At 32.8% G+C, this 19,721-nt stretch overlaps 3 protein-coding genes across 4 annotated transcripts; 1 reads left to right on the top strand and 2 right to left on the bottom strand.

Annotated features, from left to right (window-relative positions):
* Positions 1 to 1,342: 1,342 nt before the first annotated feature.
* Positions 1,343 to 3,129, bottom strand: LOC129306610 (putative F-box protein At1g65770). The gene is given in 2 exon segments (XM_054947285.1): positions 1,343 to 2,653; positions 2,656 to 3,129. Coding segments are annotated over 2 exon segments (1,119 nt in total). The 5' UTR covers positions 2,857 to 3,129; the 3' UTR covers positions 1,343 to 1,735.
* A 3,311-nt stretch (positions 3,130 to 6,440) lies between these two features.
* On the top strand, positions 6,441 to 8,210 carry LOC129305219 (costars family protein). 2 transcript variants are annotated; one of them, XM_054945205.1, is made up of 2 exons: positions 6,441 to 6,628; positions 7,689 to 8,210. In XM_054945205.1, exons 1-2 carry the CDS (start codon positions 6,548 to 6,550, stop codon positions 7,869 to 7,871), a joined length of 264 nt encoding a protein of 87 aa, XP_054801180.1. In that variant the 5' UTR covers positions 6,441 to 6,547; the 3' UTR covers positions 7,872 to 8,210. The 2 variants fall into 2 exon arrangements, with proteins under 2 accessions (XP_054801180.1, XP_054801179.1); XM_054945204.1 differs by having other exon boundaries at positions 6,479 to 6,628; positions 7,616 to 8,210.
* Positions 8,211 to 9,612: 1,402 nt separating this feature from the next.
* On the bottom strand, positions 9,613 to 18,391 carry LOC129305217 (KH domain-containing protein HEN4-like). The gene is given in 8 exon segments (XM_054945203.1): positions 9,613 to 10,007; positions 10,621 to 10,732; positions 11,638 to 11,720; positions 11,795 to 12,082; positions 13,742 to 13,806; positions 13,809 to 14,013; positions 14,130 to 14,612; positions 17,379 to 18,391. Coding segments are annotated over 8 exon segments (2,055 nt in total). The 5' UTR covers positions 18,060 to 18,391; the 3' UTR covers positions 9,613 to 9,869.
* Between the last annotated feature and the right edge of the window lie 1,330 nt (positions 18,392 to 19,721).

Genomic DNA, 19,721 nt, shown 5'->3' with positions numbered 1-19,721 from the left:
AAGACTTTAAAATTAAAATCAAGATAGTCCAAAATTGGCTTCCAATATTTACAAATAGCCTACCAACAAAAACTTTGCACTAGCAATATAATTTAATTTAATAATTTTATAGGTTATAAAAATTTTATAAAATATTATATATATATATATATTATTTTATGCTTGGCTATAATGAAAAAATAATTATTATTTAGTTATTTTAGATTTTATAATATTTTTGTGAATCTCTTTTTAAAATATAATTCATTATTTAATTATTTTAAAATTTTGTAATATCTTCATACAACTCCTCATTTTATAGCATTCTCTCTCATCTATAAAGTGAGATTATTTTTAGAAGCTATTGTAACTCTTTAAAATAATTAGAAATCTCTTTTCTTTACATTCTTATTATTTTAAAAGTTTAAACTTTAAACAAAAATAATAAAATTTCACAAAAAATTCAAAAATAAATGACTTTGTCAAGGGAAAAAAAAAAGCTTAAATAAACAGGTCCTAAATCCTTGTTAACTAATTATGGCTTCAAACACAAATTCTTTCATCTGGCAATGGAATAAAATTATTATGGGACAAAATTATTTTTTATCAAATTATAAATGATGATAATAAATCAGAGAAATACTTAAGTAAACTAGGTGCATCATGTCATTTATAATATATTCAATAAAAACATGACATTTAAATGATATTAAATATAAATTGATTCTAATATTAATAATAATTGAGAGAGAGAGAAAGTAAGAAATCAAATGTATATTATATTATAAAAATAAAATTAATTTAAAAAATGTCACATAATATTTAATTTAAATTATTTGAAGCATTTTAACTGAACAAATTACAAATAACGTGATGCATTTTATCTATTTAAATATTTCTCAAAATAATATATAATTTTTTTCTTATTGAAATTTTTAACCAAAAGGGTTCACAGTACAAATAAAAATTATGTTTAACTATATTGCCAGACTAAATGAGGCAGCTCAACAACCTCAAACTCTATATGGCATACAAGTTTTTATGGCTGGTTATGTAACAAGCCTAGGTTCTAAAAAATTAATAGTTATATTATATTTGATTGGATTGGCGCATCCTGTTACGGATTAATTAAAAAGAACATAAAAATAAAAATACGAGAGAAAGTGAGAATTGCCCAATCTTTGTTTGGCTACATCACACTAAATTATAAAATATTTTAAGATAAATTATACATATAAATAAAATTTATTAAATATACATTACAATTTTATTTTCCCCAAACAAAAATATAAACACTAAAAATTGCCTCTAATTTAACGCTCTATTTACAAAAAAAAAAAGAAAGTAAAAAGAGAATATAATGTTTATGAACTAATAAAATTTTATTTTATTATGTTTTATGATTTGGTACGGAAAGAATATTTCATCATACATATTACATTCCTACTCATGCATGCTATGATTTTGCCGTTGATTATTTCAGGCTTAACCATACACAATCCAACTGGATTATATACAAAGAATAATTGGGACATTCAGCTGAAACAGACAAGGTGCAATCATCTTCACCAATGCACATAATAGCTCCATAGACACAGCAATTAATGGAAAAAGAACCTCCTCTTCAGAATCAAAACTATACCCACAAGAAAATCAATCCTCTGCACCAAAGTTCTCAGGTCGGAGGAAGGAAAAACCAAGAACTCTACAGTTTTCTAGAGGAACATGCCTAATATAGTTGAATAATTTATCATAGTCACGTATTGAATAGAGTTGGGCAAGGCCAGAAGACATTGGCAGAGCAAAATGTGGAAGTTTCTAAGCTGAACATAGAAGCACAGCCTCTATAACTGAAGTAGACACAATTCTCTTCACATCCATGATAGTCTTGAGCTGAAAGAGAGAAATTACAGTCTTTGCTCAAAACAAACGCACGCTCATCCAAGCTTTTCACATCCAACCATCTCCCCCATTCCTCATCAAGCTTATACACTTTCAGATCAACCACCTCATAGTACGTGCCCTTGTTGTTGTTAGGATCTCCTTCAACATGCATATCAACAACATAGAGACTCCCACATGATTCTACCAAATGCTTCTTCTTCCCCAAACCACACAAAGGAGGAGAAAACTGAACCAACTTCAGGGAAGAACAGTCCACCCAGTATATGGTTCCCCATCTGTCCACAACATAGAGCTGATCCTTATGAACAATTATGTCATCGTAATAGAAGTTCTTATAATCCACAAGGGTCCATTCATCATCACCAATTTTCGAAAACCCTAGTTTTCCATCGCTATTTACGGTGAAGAACCTGCAATTCTCTACCTGGGTCCAAGCAAAATTGGGGAACGCCACCACTTTCCCACTGATCTCACGATGAGGAAGAGGAAACCTCAAACCAGAACCACTTAATGATATAGAATATGCTTTTACCAGTTCGACGAATCGAAAGTTCAACAGATTCAACACCTTAGGGAAAGAGTCAGAAGGGTACCTCGAACGGAAGTGCAAGAGTCTACTGCACGTGAAAGGGTCCAAGAGACAGAGACGGCCGTAGTTGGATTCTTCAACCTTGATCAACCAGACTTTGGGTGAGGAGAAGAAGAAGTTGAAACAGTTTCGGAGAGATCGGAAAGTTCGATACGATAGATTGTGGTGGCGGTGAGTAGGCGCTGGCCAGAAGAAGTGGCGATTATCGGAGTGAAGCTAGGAGAAACTGTGCGAGAGGGAAGAACAGAGGAACGACGCCATAAGCTGCAGGTGGATCGAAATCGGAGAAGGTCGATGTGGCTCTTGAAGCATTTGCCGATCATCAGCCATAGTTCCTTGGGAAGATCAGACCAATTCACAACACTCAGATATCGATCATCCATCTGGTGAATTGGATTCTTGATCTGATTATTTGAGTTTTGGGAGAACCAGAAACTAACATCCAGTCCACAGTCTCCAGTGTGAGGACTGAGGAGTGGTTGAGTATTCGAAGACGATGAGATAAACTCAGCGAGACTTGGTCAACTTCACTTCACGCACAAAGCCACGGAGCAGCGACGATGCCTTTTCATTTTGGAAAGTTACTAAGAAGACGACAAACAAGTTTGCACCAACACGGCATAACCATCAAAAATTAAAAATCCCCTCCGGTCCTATGCTCTCTCTCTCTCTCTCTCTCTCTCTCTCTCTGGAATATGACTCAATAAGAAATCTTTCTTCAAGCATGCGCTCGCTAGCTTGACGACAATGAGATGATTTATGTTACATCGTGACTGAAAAATGAAGAAAGTCATGGTGATCTTTAGTGGATTTTTTCTTAGACTATTACATCCAATTCCTTTTTAAGGAATTAATCATATCAATAATAAGTTTCATTCAAACAAAATAAATCATATTTTTATTTTAACAATAACTCATTGAGTATTGATTCTCATATGTGATTGATTTTTTTAAGAGAAAATTAAATATAATTTTTCCTTTTTTTTCTGAAAAAGGTTTCTTTATAATAATATCTCAGAATAATTAATTTGTTTTTAAAACTTCTCTCCTTCAACTGGATGGCATAGTGGAGTTTTTTTTTCTTGAAAAAATTAGTAAAAAAAACTTGTTAGATGGAAAATTAGTTCTAAGGATCAAATAAATTGAAGGACTGAGGCTAATATTTTATTTATTAAATAATTTGAATAAATGATCGAAATACCTTTTTTAAATCAATGAAATTAAAAAAAATAAAGGTTACTTATTAAACACATGCACCTCATGCCATAAGTTTGGCATCCAAAATCAGAAGCCTTGTACCCTAGTTAGAAGTCTTGCACCTCTAGCCAGTATCTTGCACCCGAATCAGAAGCCTTGTTTTTTTGAGGATACTGGCTGAGATGCAATGCTTCTAACTTGAGGTATATGTATGGAACAAGTAGCTTTTGTTTTTTTGTTTTTCAATTTTATTGGTTTAAAGAGATATTTTAGTCATTTATTTAAATTATTTAATGAATAAAATATTAATTCTAGTTTTTCAATTGTATTTGATCTTTACCACTAATGTCCCTCTAACAAGATGCCTTTTACCAATGTTTCCTTTTTTTTTTTCTTAGTCAAAAAAAGGTCACATAGTAGAATTTCTCTGTCTATTTACTTGTTTCTATGTCTCGGCTAATTCACTTTTTTCACTTTTTTGATTTTTTTATCTTTATTTCAATACTTGCAGATCAAGTTATGGCTTGTCTTTTTATTATATATTTAAAAAAGAAAAAAGATGACACTGTATGATATCGGCGTCCGACGTGGGGAGAGAGTTCAGATAGGGGCTAAACAAATTGGTCTGCGGGAGGAGAATTTACATATGTATCGCCCCATCTAATCCATAACTTATTTTTTTTAAAAGAAATATTTTTCTTTTTATACGTCCCTGAAAAAAGATATACGGAAAATATAAATTTTATCCCTATGCATCTATACTTTCAGCGCGATATGGTATTTGTTTTTATTTTTTATTTTATTATTTCAAGTTTCTTAGATTTTATATGCATGCAATGTTAATACTTAAAAACTTAAAAATGACAAGTTTGACAACCAAATTAATTAGTCCTTATGAAGAAAATAGCAGCCATTTTGCTCAGATTATATATTATTCATCATAATTTTATCAACTTGTCAAAAAAATTAAACAAGTGTAAGTGTGAGAGAGTGAGTGAGAGTGTGCGTGCGTGAGAGAGAGAGAGAGAGTGAGTGAGAGAGAGAGTGAGTGAGAGAGAGAGAGAATTTAACTCCAACAATTATGATAAAGACTAACATTGGATACATATAAAGCTTAAAGGACTATGAATAATGAAATAAAAATATAAAGACTAATGCTAAAATACATTAAAAATGTAAGACAAATAATTATATTTTTCCAAAGATATATTATTAGTTATTTTCTTCTAATTTGATCTTTTTCTAATTTTTTAAGAATAGAGTAAAAAGTTATATATGAGATGAAATGTTTTTGAGGATGTTATATTTAATAAGAATAAACTGAAAATTTTCTAACTTTTGTAGAGAAGTAAATAATTTAATTAAATTTTATTAGTTCTAGTGAGGTGCTTATTAATTTTGATGATGGAATTGGAAATGACTTATATACAAGATTAGAGGGAGCTATACTATTAAATAGTCCTATTTATTCTTCCAATCCAAAATATAAATATCTCTTAACAATACTTTGCATGCTTACAAAATCTTTATTCTAATAAAATTATATATATATATATATATATATTCTTTTTATCCTTAGTTTTAAATTATAATAAGTGAGAAGAAAGTCATAAATAAGCAAACATGAGAATTCAAGAAATATTCTTTCAGTTTTAAAATATAATACACTTTTAAGCAAAGTTACACAAACCCATAAAATTCATTAATTATAGTTTACAACTTTAATTTTTTCAAAACAAAAATATAAATTTTTAAAATACCCTTTATTTAATGATCCATTTATGAAAACATGTTAAAAAGAGAAAATATAATAAAAATGATAATATTAAAAAAGTATCATTAGTAAAACCTTATTTTTCTCAATGTGTTTATATTTTGAGATATCAAATCTCTCCTAAAAGTATTTTATAATTTAGGGTGGATGTAGTACAAGGAATAAAATGAGGAAAAAAATTTCTTGCAAATATTAAGGTTCTTATATTTTAAACCAAGATTAGCTTGTAAAAAATACTGGTATTTTGAACAGGAGAGAGTACCCATTAATTTTATCTAAAAATTCAATAAGTTAGTAAGTCACTAACTTTACCTATATCAAATGTACATATTTTAATGATGTACATTCTCTCATCAATATTTAATAGAATATAAAGGAAAAAGTCATAAAAATTTAATAATGTAATTTATAAATAAGATATAAAATTTTTTTTCTCTATTTTATAAATAAGATGAGATGGAGTATTAATAATTTCTTAATTTTTTAAATATTTATTGAATTAATTTAATATTAAAATTTAGGTTAAAGCATATTTTTAATTCTTTAACTTTATATAAAATTTTAATTTAATTTTTTAATTTTATATGATATTTTTTTAATTCTTTAACTCTCACATGTTATTTTTAGATAATTACTTTTAATATAAATCATCATTATTTTTAAAAAAATTAAATTTAACAAGTAAATATTTAAAAATATTTTATTAATGTTGAAAAGTTTAACCTAAAAATTTATTGAGATGAAACTAATGATAATAAAATTATAAAATTAAAAAATATTTTATAAAATTAAAAGGTTAAAATAAAATTTTATATAAAATTAAAGAATTATATGTATATTTTAATTTAAAATTTTTTAAAAAGTTTTTTAACAGTAACATCTGATCATGGAACAGCAAAAGGTGTTCATGGGCATTGTTGGCAGCACATTACTGGTTCTTTATTCGTTCATTCTCATGGCTCCATTTTCCCGGAAAATAATCACGGACTGGAAATATAAAAGTTGGTTGAAACGTTATCAGGCGCGAGGGAAAAAGAAAGAAAATAAATAAATAGATCTTTTCATTTTGGTGCTCGGAGAAGACGACCTTGAAAGCTGAAACCATGAACGTAGAAGAAGAGGTTGAGCGACTCAAACAAGAAATAAAGAGGCTTGGCCAGGCCCAGCCAGATGGCTCTTACAAGGTACACAAAAGGATTCTCTTTTCTATTTAATCTTGTTTTTGAATCTTTCAGCACTCGATGCAGAGTTTGCTGATACGAATCTGATATTTTGTTTTGTGGATCTAGATCGTGGGTTCATGTATTGATTTGCTCCTTGCTTTTTACTAGTTTATTCTATATTACTTGTTCCTAGCTCTGGATCTATGTACGCCCTTTGAAACGATCCTAGAAGATGAGAAATTGGGGTTTAATTTTACCATTATGCTCAGATCTGAAACTGAGCTAAAATCTGGTGGGATGCTAAGTTTTGGAACCTATATCAATAAGAAGGGACGAAGTACCAACTGTCTTTGCCATAATGGTGAATGGTGATATACTACTGCAAGAAACATTTACGTTTCCTTTGTATCCAGAAGCTTTTCGTTCTATTTAATCTTCTGTCTTGTATTCACTGTCATTTCTGGCCCCTTTAGTCTATCTAAACAAACAGATAGAAGAACATCGCAGGAAGAAAAGTTAAGGTGTTGATTTGATTCTTTGAGCCAGCAAGGCAAACACTGCATGATCTTAATTAAATGGGGTAGCAGCCTTCAGACAGTTTGCTTTGTTTATATACTGATATACATTCATACATTTGCTTACATAGAATAATGCATCAATCAAGGGAGTGTGTTTCTGAGTCTTCTTCAATCAAATCATCTATATGCAAATTGTAGCAGCACATTGTTCAACTTTAATCTTAATCTTGAGTTGGACTTATTTTGCTGACAAAACCAGTAGCAGAAGTGGACAAAGCAAGTCAAGAATGGATTTTACTATAAATTAGACATGTTTTCCCTGTATGGTAAAAAGTTAGAAGAATGGGCTGCATTATTCACAACTTGTGAATAGTGTAACTTACCGTAGGTTTTATATTATACATTGAATTTAAGCACATGGACATGTGACTTATCCATGATTGATTTGGTCTACAATTTGATCTTTACAAGAATTTCTCAACTAATACAGTCACAAGCTAATGTACTTTTGGAATTTGTCACCAATCTCTTGTGACGAAAAAGACATGGCTTGTATTCTGAAGGTCACTTTTGGCACGCTGTTTAATGATGAGCAATGTGCAAATATATTTGAGGCACTTGTGGGGACACTACGAGCAGGGAAGAAGAGGAAAGTAGTGGCATATGATGGCGAGCTTCTGCTTCAAGGTGTCCATGATAATGTCGAGATCACGCTCAAGCCAACTGATGCACCTGTGAAGAGTTAAAGAGTACTCTTAGTCCTGAGAAATTCTTGGGAATAATATAATTCAGTACATTCAGTGGATGGGGATTCAGTCTGCACAAGTAAGGCTTTAAGCTTTATTATAGTGTTGAAAATAATCCTTGACCATTCCTTGTGTGTTATAATTTCTCTTCTGTTGCTTGAGTCTCTTATGGTTTGTGTAATGCCATTTCATGTGTGGACAAGTGTTTGTATGGTAAGCAACTCTCATTAAGTGAGTTTACTCAAAACCACTGTGAGTTTGAGCTAAATATGAGTGTGAGAAAGATGACATATCAGAATGGTAACAATTATGATGTGTTAATCCACGTGATTCTTTTCAGCATCCTTGTCATTTCTTTGAGCAAATTATCAATATGAATATATAAATATAAATGTTATAGCAAATCATACTAGGTATAATTTATGAATAATAATATGACTTATTGTATCTCTTGCAACTTTTGGAACCTACTTTTCAAATTTATCTAGAAATTGTATTTCCCTACTAAGACATTGAACAGTATGATCTATCCATTACAAATAATTAAAATAAGAGATGGATAAAGATCCAATTGAAAAATTCTTCCAGATTTTTGAGTGCAACTTTCTGATGCATTCTTGAGGGATTAAAATATGCAGTTACCAGTTCCCATATTTTAGTATGTCAAGATATTAACCCTGGTGAAAAACATTTGTATGATGCACTACCAGTTGGAAAAAACAGGTCTTTTGTAGATGTTATTACTATAAGACTTTCATTTGTAGGCCTCTAATTTTAAAAATTAGCTGAAGTTACTGTTGATAAAAAGGAAAATTAATCTCCATAATTATGGAATATAAAATCTTTGGAAGTGACAAGCAATTAACTTATGATATGTGTTAGAAAATTATTCATTAAGGGTTTAATGCCATTAAAGATGATATGAAATTCAAAGATAAAATTTTTGGCAGCTTATGAACATTCACATACCAGTTAATGGAACTTTGCTTGTAATTGCAAAGACATGCATTACATGCACATCACATTTAGATCACTTTCAACTCTTCATATTTAACATCAGATTTTAATATTTCATTTCAAATGATACAGAATGTAAAATAATATCAATTATTTTCGTGAATGATTTTTCTTTTTCATTTTTTTTTTCTGGCATTCTTCTTAATCTCAACCACTGTTCGACCCATATAACTAATGGGGCAAACAGATGACTAACAAATCTTAATTGGACCGTAGCTTTGGTTATTATTATCATTATCATCTTTTCGTGAGGCTGGATTCTGTTGTTGGACATATTCCTCATGTTCTCTAAATTTTTTAAATAGAAAGAATAATTTTTTTATTCTATTTATAAACCAAACTAAATTTGTCACAATTTTTTTATTTTACCCCTAACAGATATTTGTGGGAAAACATATTATTAAAATATTTATATTTAGTATAAATATAATTAAAAACTTGTTAAATTTTTAAACAAAGCTAATAAGTTTCAAAATTTTGACTTGATTCTTGCAGAACATATTAGAAATAACTCATAAATTTGAATCAGAAGAGCAAATAATGTGTGGGCTGAAGCAAGATTTTGGCGCTTGAAGGAGAATCTCTACCTTCCCATGTGCGTGGAGAGGAGACATCGTGCTTTTGTTTTGATGTTTTGAATGCTACTTCCTGCCATTTTGGTTACTCTTTATAGCTTAGATTATTAGACATCCACTCTCGATTATTTTCTACAAGTGAGCAACAATTCTAAAACTGGGTTCCATCATCCAAGAGAACAATACTGTCCGATGAAGGCTTACTAAATTATTCCTACAGAATCAAGTGGTTGTGGGATTGAATCAGTACAAAAAGTGGGCAAAATGCTCAAGGTGAATTCAATTAAGCGAAAAATGCCTGGCAGGGCTTGATACAAGACCTAATATTTCCATCTTTAATGTACATAAAAAAGTGGGGAAAATTGGTTGAAAGGGCAAGGAAGAAGGCCATCCCTGGGGGCTTCTGTCATGAAGAACCTGTCAGAATAAATGCTTGAAGAAGGCTCTGAGCTGCTTGGGTTTCATCAGGCGTACCGGATATAACAATGGTCCTGTCTCTTGTTCCTGGACGTGGTTCGTGGACAATAACCTTGGCACCTGAAATCTGATTAACAGAATAACTTGTTTAAGTCAGAGAAAAAGATTAAAAGCACCCATAATATGCTCATAGAGCAACAGGCTATTCTAAATATGGCGTTTTTAGGGTTCAAACAAGATTTAATTGACTAATGATGATTATTCTCTCCAGTTGGGGTTGTTGGAGGAGCAAGCGGTCAGTTCTCACAAGTACATCACTTCAAATAGAGCATCATTTTTTAAGTCGTCCCATAATAGACTTTAAGACAAATAAAAAAATCCTGAACTCACTTGAGTGATTGCTGGATCTTAAATAGGTCGTTCAAAATTAAATTGACTTAGTCATTATTCGATCACAATTATGTAATTAAAAATATTATTATGTAGTTTTGAGGTACTATTCTCAAGTTATGCCTTTACTTATGGGCTTGTAAACACTTGGCCTACCATCTTAACTATAAAACAGAAGCTTCTATACAAGTCAAAAGTCATTTACTCCTCCAAACTAAGGATTTTCTCATCCTTCGTCTCCATAGTTTTAGGGATTACCAATGCAAGTTCACAAGGGTCAACGTAAGGAGCTGATGATAAACTACTAAACAAGAAACATTGCATATGTGCATATTCTTCTGAGTTCATACCTTTCTCAAACGAGCCAAATTGCTACCATTTTCCCCATAAACTGAGCCAATAACATCATCAGGAATAACAATTTCCACAGTTGTATTAGTCACCATAGCTATTTTGCTTCCGCTGTGGGGGAAAAAACACTCATCAGGAGTCTGCTATAGACTCTTGAATAAGCAACAACTTTACTCTAAGACAAGGGTAAACAAAAAGCAAATGTGCCAGAATCCCAGAATAACTGATGTGAAATGGAATGGTAGGCGGTAGTTTAAGTATAATAATAATGATGGTAGTGTCATGCAGTTTTGTTGTAAGCACCACTGAATTTGCAGTTTTGTTGTAAGCACCACTGAATTTGGGTGTCCAAACAAAGGGTCCAATTAACATTAACATTACAGCATGGCAAAACAACGTGCAAAGAGTGCTGGTAAAACTCGGGGCAAATTTTGTGAAAACCAGATTGAACTGGTTAGTTACTGCTCCAACTGTAAATTAGCCAGGAATATGTTCGATCCAGACAGAACCTGGCTCTGGGAAAACCACTTGCCATTGAACCAGATAGAACAACACTGAATCAGCAAGTTTTGGAGAACTTAAAACTGTCACAAGCTAACAAGTGATGATGCGGCGACCGTTTAAGGCTGGTCTCTAAAAAGAGTTGGAAGGGTTACACGCAAGAACAGTACCTGTTTCTCAGGTTGCTTGGTGAACCACCCAACAAAGAGACCAATGCCTCTGCTGGGATTACTTTGTGGAAACATTCTATTTGATAATAATATTTAATGCATTTTATCATATTTGATCAAATACAGTAAAAATATATAATATATTAACCATTTGATACTTTCATGTCTTATTAATGTGTTGTCATTATATCATATTGAGATGAATTTAGATGATATGATTGTATATAATAAATCATAAAATATGAAATGCTTAAAAGATTCTAAGAAAGCCTATAGTTCATTGTACTTCAAATTATAGCTTTGCATTCACACCAAGTCTAATGGACATGTTCGAGTATCACCAACCTGCCAAGTTCTAAGCCACCTTTTAGAGAAGTGAATCCCCTGCCAACATCATTAATGCCTCTCGAGTTTATCCCAGAAACCGTCTGCAATCAAATTTATTGATATAAATAGGGAACAAATTGAAAGGGAAAAACAGACAGTAGAAAGAGAGGAATACCCGTGGTGCCCATGACCCTGGTGAAGAGGGATGATCTAAATAGCGAGAAACAACTTGTTCTATGTTTTGAGACATGGTATGTCTACTCAGACTATGAGAAGGACCAATGGCTGGTTGGACACCAATAGAAACAGGTTCCCTCAATCTCCCATGAGGGCTGGTATCAGGTAATACAGATGTAATGGTTTTTGTTCCTACACTGTTCTGTGTGCTGGAAAACAGATTATCTCGCAATCTGCCAGTTGCATTATACAATGCATCTTGAACATTTGAAAACTCTCCTGATATCTGAGGGGACAAAAGAGGATACAGTTAACCGAATGCATTGGGCCTCAGTGTGCGTGTTTAGAGGATTTTTTTTTTTTTTTGGGGGGGGGGGAGGAAGGGGTTTATAAAACTCAATACTGTGGGAAAAAAATAAAGTGGTTATTTTGTCAGCTTCAAATCACTGCGATGGGAGTGTTTATAGACAATAAGAATCGATATGTGCAGCAATGTTGTTAAATCTCCTGTAGCAGAATCTTGAAAGAGTTCAGGAATTCCATGTTTATTACATCCAGGAAACCGTTGGTTAAAGTCGTATAATTTCGTAAATTTTTTTATTTTTCTTATTGTTGATAGAGATGACAGTTTGCATAATTAACATGTGCATCATTATCGATATTATGCAAACCATTAACATGTGCATCATTATCGATATTATGCAAACCATCTTTTGGCTTGTCTGGAAGACAATAATAGATTTCCAGTGAAGATTATACAAGTATATAAAGGAAGAACAAGAAATAGCTTCTACTCAATTTCAAGCCTTTATGTGGCAGTTGTCATATAACTAATGCATGCACCAGCAAGTTTGGCTAGTCTAAAGATGAAAACTATAATACAAACCCATAAGGATGAGGAAGAAACAGCTACTCCTTCAGTATCAGACTCCTCCAAATAAGAGAGAAAGGATGACTTACTAAAGAACACGTGAAGGGAAAAATGTGCTCATTTAAGGCTTATAAAGATAGAATGTTTGGACATCTAGGAAGTTGACATGATGAAATTAAATGAAAAGTCTAACACTAAGATGTTGCCTGGATTTATAAACAGTAAACTTTGAACACAGACACAAGGCACACCCTATCTGTTAATTACTTCAAGTCCAACCAAGCATATTATGAGAGGGGGAAGGGAAAGAGCAGTTTATAACTGAAAAAGGAATAAAGGAAATATCAAAATCCTCAATAAAAGAAAGGCTTTAGAAAATCGGCTCTATAGGTCACTAATTCTAGGTCCCGTTTTTCTCCAAGATGAGCGACACACCTAATTGCAAAACAAAAATCCTCACTTTATACATAAACAGGTAGTAATCTGCATCCACATTGGAGAACGTATGCTGGACCTACTTCAAATGGATACTGATCAAAGATAATTCCCCCTCTGAACTAAGGAATCTGAACCAGTAGTAATATGAAATGCTCCACAAACAATCACTATTTGCTACTTCAAATAAATCACTAAACTTCCTACAGTAATTATGACTCAGTCAACTGCAATAGGCAGATTTGCTGGAATTTACCTAAGTCAGAGATGTCCTCATGCTTGTAGTGTATGGCAGATATCAATCGAAAGTACTACTAGCCATGAAATCAAACACCAAGACACATTTTTCCCCAACTTCATTTCATAATTTAACAGCCTAGAGAAGGAAAATTGATGGCAATACAAAGGGGCACTAATAAATTGCAATTTCCAGAAAATATGTCAAAAGAGTGGAGGCATAAATCTCAAATTGACATCAAATACAACATAAAGGTTCACGATTTTTCAGAAGAGAAATTACATGGTGCCAATGATTTCGGTGAAGAATTTATTTAGAGAAATAATAGTGAAATTTAAAGACAAATGGGATTCCTCAACATAGTTTGATTGTACAAAGCAAAGAAGAAATGATATGCAAACCTGTACTAACTGCTCATTATGTGATGCGCACTTTGGAGCCTGATCAGTCCCCATTATTTTTATACAGCACCAGTTGCCTTCCGCATTTCTGTAATTATTGATCCTCCTTTTCCCAATAAACAACCAACATGGTTTGATGAGACCACAAGTCTTGCAGTAACACTTGACCCCTTTGATCCTGAGTCTAGCCCCTTCTCAATGCCTGCTTCAACAGTCCTGGAGAAAACAAGGACAATGGCCTTCTGTGCTGGGGAATATCTTGATTCAAGGTTCTGCACAATTTCGATAAGCCATCAGAAAAAAAAATTATGATTATAATAATAGCAATACAGATGACAAGCAATTATAACAAGCAGAGGTAAAAGTGAAATCGCAATATTTAACAAACCTCAGAAGCAGTAACAGTAATCAATCTGTCATCACATTCTTCCACCAAAGGACCAATACTTATAGTAGCCCCAGTCTCATTCTGAAGGGCCCTGACAATACTTCCACCTTTTCCAATTACACCACCAACCCTATCATTGGAACAAAGAATTCTAAAGGAAACTTCCTGCTTATGCGTTGCTGGATCCAGGGGTGAGACTCTGTTTACCTCAGCTGACAGTGAATGAACTCCTGAAGCATAGTTGTTAGGTATAGTAGATACCACAGAGCCTCTCTGCAGAAGATGGTCGGCATGCAGATTAGATAAAGTCTCACGTGGAACTACAGTTAAATTGTCATGTGGAATGCCAACTAAGCTTTCATGCTGAACCACTTCATGGGGCTTGCTTCCCATCATCTTTGACCTGCTCGGTGGAGGAAAATCTTGAAGACGGCGAGAAACAGCAAGAAGTGCCTTCTTTACAGGCTGCACATTGCCTTCTATCTGCCATAACATGAGAATAACTTTCCTTAATATGAAAAATAAACAATGGATTTTATAGAAAGTGAAGCTCAGTAACCATCACCACATACTATCATCAGTCAGTCAGGAAATGTCACAATTCTAAGCCATTAAATTAGAAGTTCAATTCCACACTTCACCTACTAGAACACACTTATTCTATGAAAGGAATAATCTAATTTTTTAGACATGGAAATTACTCAATTAGTTTATGGCTACCTTCCAATTCCTCTACAGCAGTGTCAAAAATAGCTGTGAAGCTTTAAACCTGATTGATCACACAAATTATCCCAATAATGAACTAGGCACACATGTTCACTACCAATATAAACCAACCAATCCAAGAAGTAAAACATTCATGTTTTAGAGAATTAATATTCAGAAGGAAAAACTATCTTGCTGCCAAGCCCAGAAGATAGACATATTTTAAAATGAGACAACTATTTATATAACAACTCCCTTTGTGTCCTTTTTTTTTTTTTGAAAGGCCAGCATTGCAGCATGATATCAACGCACTATATAATTAGAGTTTGATTGTGTGCAGAAGCCAATAAATACAAAATCTAACCCTTAATGGGCAAAATAGGCTTACCATCTCAAGTTTGCATAGTTTCATCATGTCAATGATTAGCTAAATCACAAATTATAGCCACATCTCTCAACGGTAATCACAATCACATTAATCATACATTTCCCTTGGTGTATATTGTCACATCCAAGAATTTAGTTAGTTGACATAAACTAACTGAGGATTAGTGTGAGGGCAAATTAACTAAGAATAAAAGACCATATGGAAATTTTATTAAGGAAGATTCAGTAAAATTAATTAGGAATAAAATCCCCATGGTTCGCATTTAATTAAAAAAATAGAAAATATCCTCACTTTTCTAATGCATATTAAGTAATAAGGCCCGTTACAAATTGTATTAGGATGAACCAAGAACTTCAACCGCTCACTCTTTGACCACCACCAAGCAAGTCCACTCACTCTTTGACCTGCTAAGTACTAACATCACCAACTCACTCGTCCTCTTAATTCATCACTTCCCACTTTAGCCCCAGAGAAAGAGAGATGCAACTGAGCAGGGAAACTCCAAGCTCCAAGGCAACTGACTTTGAAACCTTGCACGATTATCAACTCAAATAAGGACATCCCTTTTATAAACAAGAGGTTGTAATTGGGAAGTACCACAACAAATACCACTTTTGCTAGTGTGGGACGTTAATTGGGAGAGGCAATTCAGGTCCCAGAATGACTAATACACAGCAACAGTTTTTCAAATTTCAATGCTAGTTGAGGACTTTATAGCTATATTTTGCTTTTCTTCAATCAAATCTTGTTTTAAACCAGCTGATTGTGAATTAGTCAAGTAGAAATGGTCCATTTAGTTCCTAATGAAAGCTCAGTTGCCAATAATATGGTCTGCTTCAGTCATAACTTTAGATTAAACCACTTGTGACTTAAGGGAAGTTAAATTGTAAGTCATTGGATGCCTAGCTTAACAGTCTTGTCAAAAACCAGAAAATTTGAATCAGAGCAATATTTTTGAGTTGGTCTGTTCATGGGGGTAAATAAACCTCAAAACGAACTAAAATTTCAGTAATGATGTAGATAACATGTGAAAAGAATAGTATGCCAAATTTGGTGAAAATTATAGTGTCCCCAAACCATCACCAAAAGTTAGCGTAAATGGCATTTTTGTGCTTAGTGATAGGGTCAACAAGGAGCATTGCCAGTGCCACCCCATGTTAAATAGCAGTGCTCAGGCTCCAATTACTTAAGTCATAGAAATTGCGTGAACTGCATCCTTGATCCTAGGTTTCATTACCAAACGGGTGAGTGAGGAATTTTACAGTACCAGTGCTTTCTCCTGTCCTTTAACTGTTCTTTGTGCAAGGACAAAGAAACTTAGTTTAAATTAGGCTAACATTGCTTTTAACACAAAGAAACTTAGTTTAAATTAGGCTAACATTGCTTTTAAACAGAATTGGGTACTCAGTAAATGAGACAACTAGGAGTTGGATCCAAAAATGAACTCAGGTTTAAGTCGTGATGATTAGTTAGATAATAAAACGTTTTATATTTTTTCAAAAAACTCATTATGCAAATTAAGATTCTGTGTTACTACAACTCTGATTTTTTGATAAAATCCAAGTTGGGCACTTTTAGATTAACGTTGTACATGTATGATGCCTCAAAAAGAACCAAAGGTTGAGGGAACTAGTTCTCCAAACCCAACCTATCTGTGCCCATGGCCCTAGACAAAGACAACAAACCCAAACTCCATCCTAACCTTCATCAAGTTGAGTAAAATAAAAATTATTTAATCTCAAGCATCAACAATGCTTTCAGACTTTATCAGCAGAATATATTAATAGAAAGATCCTAATTCCTCCCAAACCACCAATCAACTGCAAAGTCATGAACCCTATCAGTGATCTGCCACTCTCAACCCCTAGACTAGAGACCATGTCCTCTTTACTTACTTCAGTTGGAAGCATTTTCACATCAGGATATCTTGAATTTTAAATATAACGATTCTTAAATTAAAATATTATACAAACAACTCCCCTCGGCAGTTTAGTGAAGCCCAAACCCATAAAGAACTCTAACTCATTCACAGTATTAAGTTGTACTGTCATGTCTTGAGTCTGCTTGACGCTACGCTACATTAGTTATGAGGCAGGTTAGCAAAACACTACACTACCATAATTTCCTATATGAAGAACCGGCGTTAATCATCTTACCTCAATCATTTCGTCGGACGGGGCAGCGCAAGGTGACAACTTTTCCGCCAAAACTTTAATTTTACATCCGCTGTCCTTCCTAATCTTCTCCACCACCTTCCCTCCCTTCCCAATGAGCGGTCCAACCTGTGCTTCATCCGCCAGCAGCCTACAGGTCACTACTCCATCCCCCACTTTAATGCCGTCAGTCTCCGCCGCAACATCCAGAATTCTCTCGAACACCTTCAGCAGTGCTTCCTGAGCTTTTGAGACCTCAACAGCTTCTTCTTCGCCCCCGCCATCTCCATCATCGTCATCCTCCTCGGCCGGCTCCGAATCCGAATTTTGACTCTGGTGTCTTAGAAAAACCTTGCCGCTGAGAGCACCCGGAGCAATGACAACAATGACCCTATCCGGCGATTCGGATGGGGCATCTTCGACGCGGATCTTAGCCCCGGTAACTTGCTGGAGGTTCTGTATGACAGAACCAGACTTGCCAATTACGCCGCCGATTCGGGAAGCTTGGCAGAGCAATCGGAAAGCAACATGGCCCGGAGGAATACTGAGGGGTGGCGGTGGATGCTTGGACTTGGAGCGCTTGAATGACCCATTTGCTGCATACGGGTTCGGGTCGGCCAAACCAGTTTCAGTGTACAATATCGAACGCTTCTTCACTGGTGGAGCGACAAAGCTGCTTCCCATAATCCTATCTGTCTCTTTCCTCCTCTCAATCTCTCTGGGATCCACACACTCTCTAAGAATATTGAATACCTAAAAATAACGTAAATGCATGCAATTTCTCTCTCTCCCACAGTCCCACCCTAAATTATTTGTAGTTTTTTTCTTCGTTTATCATTTTTCCCGGCTCGACGGGAAGAGAAGAGGAAAAGGGAGAAGGAATGGGTTTAGTTTTGGAATTTCGTCTGCTAAAATGCGCGGAAAGAGATGGATGCGATGCGCAGTACGCCTAGGGTTTACGAAGGCTTCGACAGCTCGAACCTCAAACCTTTGTTTCAGCCTGAGGTTGCTCGGCCGTGAAAATGATTTTTTAAACGTTTTGTTAATGTTAATAGAGCAGAATATAATGAAATCCTTCCGTCTTGCTAAAATTATAAAAGCTGTTTTTATTTTTGTAATCTTTAATATATTAGGAATAGGAATATTTTGCTAACAATTCTAAAATATATAATTTTTTTATTTATAATTATGTTAAAAATTATAAAAATTATTAGTTTTCCCTTATATTTAATCGTTTATTCTCTTTCCCAATTTAAAAAACCTTAAATGGTTAACTATGTCAATATTTAAATAAGTAATTTAAAATTGTTGTGTTAAAATTAATAAAAATTAAGGAAAAATAAACATAAATTATGCTGAGTAATTTATTATATTAAATTATTATTTCATAAATATTTAAACTAAGTTTTTTAATATTATTTTAGTCAATTTATGTATATAATTTTTTTCTAAAATTACTCAATAAATATATTTACATTATTAAAATTTAAAATATAAATTAAAAAGTAAAAAATATGCATTAATATTTTTTGGTAATTTGAATAATTTTTAGATAATATTTATATTTTAAAGAAGGATCTTTTAATCCAATATATGTAATTGTCGACTAACGGTTAAATGGATAAAAATAAAATTTTAAAAATAAAATAAATGTTTGTATTTTGTAATTACTCATATTAGGAAAGATTCATATATATATTTTTAAAAATAGAAGGAAAGTATATATGTAATTAAAATAAAATAGAGGGAAAGTTAGAGTATTTTATTCTTGTTATTATGATTTTTGATTTTGATTTGCATTATACTCCCTCCCTACTGAATTATAATAGATAGCTTTAAGTAATTTTGTTATCCTAATGAGTATTAAATAATTTTAAAAAATAAGTTAATTTAGGAAAAATAGCGTTCTATTAATAATATTTTTTAATATTAATCTTTAAGTGAAAAAAAATTAAAATGATATTATAGTATTAAATCTATATGAACATTTTTAAAAGTTTATACTTGTATTTTAAAAAAATTGTATGACTTATTTTAGATATTAGAATATCTTAACTTGTACTTTAGAACATATGCATGTAATATTACAATGAGTCCAATCAAAAAAAATGTAAATGTTGGCCAAAAAAAAAACTCAGTAAAATTCAAACTTAAAAAAATAGTCAATCTTTAAGTGAAAATACTTCTAGGCTGCAACCCATAATGGTCGAGTACATATTATTATTATTAATATTATATATAAAATTTGAAATATATAATTTGAGGCAATAAAAATTTTAAAAATATATTGTGGATATCAATTCAAACTATAACAAGAATCTCATATGCAAAGTGAAAGTTATATTT

The sequence above is a fragment of the Prosopis cineraria genome, unplaced genomic scaffold, assembly GCF_029017545.1.
Source record: "Prosopis cineraria cultivar Desert tree isolate PC_DT_omini unplaced genomic scaffold, ASM2901754v1 PC3, whole genome shotgun sequence".
In the NCBI taxonomy this organism is placed as follows: Eukaryota; Viridiplantae; Streptophyta; class Magnoliopsida; order Fabales; family Fabaceae; genus Prosopis; species Prosopis cineraria.
This window is presented reverse-complemented; position numbering and strand designations above follow the sequence as displayed.